General features: G+C 34.4%; 1 protein-coding gene across 1 annotated transcript in view; it reads left to right on the plus strand.

Annotated features, from left to right (window-relative positions):
- Window positions 1–1,355: 1,355 nt before the first annotated feature.
- LOC107699797 (lysosomal Pro-X carboxypeptidase-like) overlaps window positions 1,356–6,898 on the plus strand; it is a 15,032-nt gene continuing 9,489 nt past the window's right edge. Inside the window, exons 1-6 of the mRNA XM_016501191.1 lie at window positions 1,356–1,423; window positions 2,120–2,276; window positions 3,434–3,535; window positions 3,621–3,802; window positions 4,296–4,447; window positions 5,054–5,226. Of these exons, the coding sequence (XP_016356677.1) occupies window positions 1,356–1,423; window positions 2,120–2,276; window positions 3,434–3,535; window positions 3,621–3,802; window positions 4,296–4,447; window positions 5,054–5,226 (834 nt within the window). The remainder of the gene's footprint in view (window positions 1,424–2,119; window positions 2,277–3,433; window positions 3,536–3,620; window positions 3,803–4,295; window positions 4,448–5,053; window positions 5,227–6,898) is intronic.

Here is a 6,898-nt window from a genome sequence, read left to right on the forward strand (position 1 = left end):
GTCGACCACTAGTTGTAATCACCTCTAAATCTTCCACATGCACCTAAACAGTTTACATATGTGTAAGAGCTTCCGAAACCTCCTTCGGGAAGGATGGGCCTTCTGCAACGTTCCTGTTCCAAGGGGAATGGGTGGGTTTTCCCAGTGTTATCCAATCTCACTGAGTGGGTAGTGCTACGACAACAGTGACTGATCTTCTTGTTGCGAGCCCCGGCCTACACCAAAAAAGGGCGCAGGTGGCTCGCACAGGGATTTTAATTTATATGTAATTTCACAACAGAGTGTGGATATTGTATAATAAAAAGATGTTACACTACAATTCAAAAGTTTGGGGTCATTAAGATTTTTAAAAATAATTTTATTCAGCAAGGATGCATTGAATTTATCAAAAGTCACAGTAAAGACATTTATAATGTTGCAAAATATTTAAAATTCAAATAGAAGATGTTCTTTTAAACTTTTATCAGAAAATCCTGAAATAATGTATTAAGGTTTGCACAAAAATATTAATCCGCACAATTGTTTTCAACATCGATAATAATATAAAATATTTCTTGAGCTCCAAATCATATTACAATGATTTCTGAATGATCATGTAACACTGATGACTGGAATGCTGATATTTGATGTTTATAATCCTGTTACTGTAATATTTAAAAAATAAAATACATGTAAATTGAATATAAAGTATTTTTAAAAAGTATTAATCATTTGTATTATTAGTATTTATTTTAACAAGAAAATGCATGCACTTTTATGATAAAATATTGTAAAAATGTTTTTTAAGTGAAAATGAAATGAATAGGCTTATAAATTATGTAAAAATGCCATTTTCTAGAGATTGAGGCTTCAGATGTAACAGCTTACACAGAAAATAATTAACTAAAGCATGTGAATATAGCTGACACTCATTTGACCTGCAGCCAGGCTCTGACTGCTGTAGAATGAATGTAACTGTGAGCATTCAGTGTCCTTTTGCTGTCACTGGCTCATAAAATTTCAGCCTCTTTTGTTGCCAACGGGAGGAGAAAGAGGGTATTTAAAAAAAACAAAAAAAAAACACTAGAACATTCTTTATTAAGTGTTGGGTGGAATTCAGAAGAGTGAAAACTGTTAAGAACTGCAGCATTGCAGCTCTGGGAACAAATTTTAACATTCTTTTGACTATTTCCCTCAAACTTGGAGAATTTATGGAAATGTAGAAGACGGTGAAAGGCCCCTGGACCGTATGAATGGATATTACAATTCTGCTGAAACCGGAACTAATGTGGCATCCCTGACGCTGGCACTAGATTTTAATACAAATTGAGGCTAATTATCCCTCCATCCTGCGCCGAGGTTTTACGTTCAACAATATGAGATGGCTGAAGGCCAGAAGATTGAGGAGACCACCCAGGAATAAAGACAGTGTAGTATCGTTAATGTACGTTAAGTGCAGAAAGGGGTGTAACAGCATTATAACTGCTTATGGTTAAAACAGTAGCAAAACTACATTATTAAAGGAATAGTTCACTCAAAAATTTTAATTTGCTGGAAATCTACTCGCCTTCAGGCCATGTGATATATGTAGATGTGTTTGTTTCTTCATCGGAACAAAGTTTAGCGTTACATCACTTGCTCACCAATGGATCCTCTGCAGTGAATGGGTGCCGTCAGAATGAGAGTCCAAACAGCTGATAAAAACATCACAATAATCCACAAGTAATCCACACAACTCCAGTCCATCAGTTAACGTTTTAACAAATCCAACTTCAAACCGTTGCTTCTGACTAAAATACGTCTTATTAAAATGTCTTAATTATGGATTTGTTTATTACAAACATGCAGCTTTTTGCTTCACAAGATGTTAAATGTGGTGTAGATTACTTGTGGATTATTGTGATTTTTTTCAGTTGTTTGGACTCTTTCTTACGATACCCATTCATTGCAAAGGCTGCATTAGTGAGGATGTGAAATTTCTCCAAATGACATTGACATTAAATTAAATTAATTTTAATGCAAAAAATAAAATGAAACTTACTGAAATTTATGTGTGCTTAGAATATATAATCTTATTTTTTCTCTCTCTCTTTTTTTTTTTCTTCTTCTTTTAACTAAAAGCAGTTATTTTCTTAATCAGACTTCTTTTAATACAGATTGACCATTTTGGTTTTTTGGAGAATGGCACATTCAAACAGAGGTACCTTCTTAATGACCAGCACTGGCACAAGGAAGGAGGCCCAATCCTGTTTTACACGGGCAATGAAGGAGACATCTCATGGTTCTGTAACAACACCGTAAATATGCATTTTCTTATATCTTCGGTTGGAAAAAATGACAGAAAAAAAGTTATAGAGATTTTGGAAATGACAAAACTGTGAACTACCACTTCTGTTAATTGAATTGCCAAACAGGACAACAGCAAATGCAACAGCAAGGTTCCTGAAATAGAAAGAACATTCATTTTCTCTATAGGGGAATTTATGTTTGTGAATGATAACTTATAAACATTTAAATACAGACCTACTGTGAGCTATGAGGTTGTTAATCAATGTTATATGCTTTTGTTGCCATCAGCCCGCATTATTTCACCTTTTTTTTTTTTATAATCATGTTCAAATGTGGAATTCCTAGCGGAAAAATAACATTATCCATGATTTTGCAGAGAAAGTCTTGTACAGAGTCATGAACCTTTGTTTTTTTGTCTATTATTCACATACTTTTGCTTCAAATCAAAAGTGTGTAAAGTTGTGATTCACCTTATAGCTGGTTGGTGTGGTTCATGGCTTATAACTCTTAAACAAAGATGTTTTTAAATGGGTGGGGAAAATACTTCCAGAACCAAAGCCATTGAAAAAATGGACAGGCGCTGTTACACTCTTATTATTTTTGGTGCTGCTAATGATGCAGAAATTATCGACTTCACCTTTAAAGGGGTCATATGATGCGATTTCAAGTTTTCCTTTCTCTTTGGAGTGTTACAAGCTGTTCGTGAATAGATAAGATCCCTAAAGTTGCAAAGACTAAAGTCTCAAACCCAAAGAGATATTCTTTATAAAAGTTAAAGGGGTCATATGATGAGTTTTGAGCAGTGTAGAGTAGCACTTGTTGTTTGTCATTCCTCCTACCACAAATGCAGACATGTTTACACGGCGCGATGAAACGCAATGCGTAAAAAGACAGTACAAGTCTATAATCCGTAATTATGTCCCCACTGGATGCAACAAATGCCTCGTTTCAGTTGATGATAATAATAAGCACAGTGTCCTTAGATAGTCAGTATCAGCATAATGTACTTCACAATTACATCATTCTGAAAAATACTGCTATCAAATATGAAATATTGCCATCCAGAGGAAAAATGTCTTGCAAAAGTATAACATTTAGTAGAGATAGTTTGCAAACTCTTAGTCCAAACGAAAGCTCAATATCTCTATCTGTACTTTTTCCCAAGGGTTTCATGTGGGATGTAGCAGAAGAGCTGGGAGCCATGCTGGTTTTTGCTGAACATCGCTACTATGGAGAGTCTATGCCGTTCGGCGAGGAATCTTACAGTGTGAGTCAATACCGCTGTCGAGCAATAAGGGTCATTTAGCTAACACTGTCCTTGACCTTCTGGGCTTTTCTTTCCTTTCCTCCAGAATGCAAAGTATCTGAACTACCTGACCTCAGAACAGGCTTTAGCTGACTTTGCAGTGCTCATCAAAGCTCTGAAAACAACCCTGCCTGGAGCTCAGAAGAGTTCGGTCATCGCCATTGGCGGCTCCTACGGCGGGATGCTGGCGGCCTGGCTGAGGATGAAATATCCCAGTGCAGTTGTAGGGTGAGAGTTTGCCTCGTTCATGTTTATTTTCATGTATACAGTATGTATGTATTGTGTATAATTGTTTATCATATACATAGACACACACACACGTGTATATATATATATATATATATATATATATGTATGTGTGTGTGTATGTATATGTACACACACACAAAATCTAAATCTATGAAGTTGACATGGCAAACGTTTAATAAGTGCTTAAGGGTCACAGCTTGTGTAGTTTATATCTAAATGTGAAATATTAGCCTATTAAAAATTCATAAGCACAGCATACATTAATGGAGTATCATGCCTAGTAGAAACTGAATAATATCTTACATTTAGAGTGCCATGGGATTCTGGAATAGTAAAATGCTTAACTGTAGTGTGTAACCATGTGTTTAATTGAGGAAGGTGATGTAATTCAGCAGAGAAGTTCATGATTATTGGTTGATTTTTCTACTGTGTAATAGGATGATCAGTGATTGTGACCTTCTGATGTTTTCAGTGCTCTTGCCGCGTCTGCTCCCATCTGGCAGTTCATTGTGCCTTGTGGAGAGTTTTACAAAGTGGTCACCCATGACTTCACCATCAGTGGTACCAACTGTAGCAGCAACATCAGGAGGTCATGGGCGGCTATTGACAGGGTCTCAGCATCAGGTTTGTGAATGTGATTTGCTATGCTGCTTTGCCCTTTGTTAAACATATTTTTTGTGATCATGTTGTGCATGTGTAGATAATATTGTTGACAATGTTTGGAAGATGTGGTACTGATTACAAAAGACACAGTTAAAATAATCAATAATACTAATCAATAATTTTGGAAACTTAATATTTTTACTTAATGCATGTTTTGAACTAATGTTAAATTCATGGAACATTAGTATAGCAGTTAAATTAGTTAACTAGTCGAGTTTACTGGGACACAATCAGTAAATGGTTAACCAATTTATTGCCATTACCTGATACCTGGTAATCAGTCTGTAATTATTAAAAAATAATAATAATAATAATAAATACAAATCTCTGTAATCTAATTATGTGTGTATCAATTCCAAGGACTTGATGTTTGTTTTGCGGATTTTGATTAGCTGATTATGTCGTCAAGATTACCTGTACTCCTTTACTAGCCAAGACTGATAGTTGAAGGATTTTGTTCTAGTTGTTTTAAACCCATGCTCATTTGGGATTCTTCATGGTTTTGTAACTCTCTTTTTGAAGCTTATGGGTTTTTCTAGACTCATTTGGTCAGCTTTTCTTTTATAGGTGAGGGTCTGCAGTGGCTGTCTCAGGAGTTTGGACTGTGTAGTTCTTTAAAGACTCCAGACGAAGTGTATGGCTTCAAGGCTTGGCTGCAGGAAACCTGGGTGAACTTAGCCATGGTGGATTATCCATATGAAGCCAACTTCCTCCAACCACTTCCAGCCTGGCCTGTTAAGGTACGATAAGTTCACTTCCAAGGTTTCCCTTACAGAACATACTGTGGCACACACCTTCTAAGTTTATACCTTGAAAGCACTGTTTTGGGATGAAAGCGTCTGCCAAGTGCATAAATGTAAAAATGTAATTTAAAATATACCATGTTGAAGAATTATTATTACCATGGTACAGTATTTACATGATACATGAATTTGAAATCTTTTGTAACATTATAAATGTCTTTACTGTCACTTTTGATCAATTTAATGCATCCTTGCTGAATAAAAGTATAAAAAAATGGTTTTAATATGGTATTTATTTATTTTTATTTTATTTATTGTTTAAATATTTAAGAACACTAGAACTGACCTTTTGCTAGGCCCTGTCTACATTTCATACATTTCAGATACGTTTTTTACATAAATGGCATAGTTTTTCAGTATATTGTGACTATGAAGTGGTAAAAATGAAAAAGAAAAAAAAAAAAAATCTTACATGGTATCAATTTAATGCATCCTTGCTGAATAAAAGTATAAAAAAATGGTTTTAATATGGTATTTATTTATTTTAATTTTATTTATTGTTTAAATATTTAAGAACACTAGAACTGACCTTTTGCTAGGCCCTGTCTACATTTCATACATTTCAGATACGTTTTTTACATAAATGGCATAGTTTTTCAGTATATTGTGACTATGAAGTGGTAAAAATGAAAAAGAAAAAAAAAAAAAATCTTACATGGTCTGGAATGAAGTATGACACACCTTACAAGAATAATGAATGACTAAAACACAACAAAAGTCATTAACAATAAAATTCTACTTTTACAGCTGGATTTCACAGCTAGTCGGTATGAATCATTCTCAGTCTATGATTTCCTCATTAATGCTGACTCATCTCTGATAATAAGTCTGTTGTACCCATTTACATCAGTATGCAAATAGCTTCATTCATATTCATAAAGCTTCTGTTTTCTTTCACCCTCAGAATTGAGCTTTTGTTCAGGTTTTTGTTCGGTTTTGGTTAGAGGGTGGCGTGGACAGAAAACATGTTTATTGTCAGACTCCTGAGGCATCTGTATTTTCATTCATTGAATCTATCTGACAGAGGAAAGGAAAATGAATATGAAGAGCCCTAGTGTGCATGGCAAGAAAGTAATATAAGCTCTGTCTGCTCCTAAAGCTAGTGAGTTGCCGACCTAGAAAACATTTTAAAGGGGTCATATGGTGTTGCTAAAAAGAACATTATTTTGTGTATTTGGTGTGTATGAAAATTTTTATTTTATGGTCAGTCACAATTGTAACCGGTGGTATAATGTGTATACTGAATTAACATAGTTCTGCAGTCTTAAAAATTGACTGTCTATTAGCCCAGCTATTTTAAACTGTTTGATCACATTCTATGGTTACTATTATGCATAAAAAACCCTTATACAACATTGATAGGAATACTGAGATAAAAGACAAAAAATACAACCATCAACGTATTTCAAAATTGTTACTTTATTGTAAAATATATCATCATTTTTTTATATTAGTGCTACCAGTATTACAAAATCAATATTGTAACTTATTTGTAACATTTGAACTTTTAATTTAGTGTAATATTTTGTCATTGCAACATTTTAGTGCAACCTTTACTGACAACTGCAATTGGATTTATATTGTATACCTAACGGCCCTGTTATCCCAC

The sequence above is a fragment of the Sinocyclocheilus anshuiensis genome, unplaced genomic scaffold, assembly GCF_001515605.1.
Source record: "Sinocyclocheilus anshuiensis isolate Anshui unplaced genomic scaffold, SAMN03320099.WGS_v1.1 scaffold194, whole genome shotgun sequence".
Taxonomy (NCBI): domain Eukaryota; kingdom Metazoa; phylum Chordata; class Actinopteri; order Cypriniformes; family Cyprinidae; genus Sinocyclocheilus; species Sinocyclocheilus anshuiensis.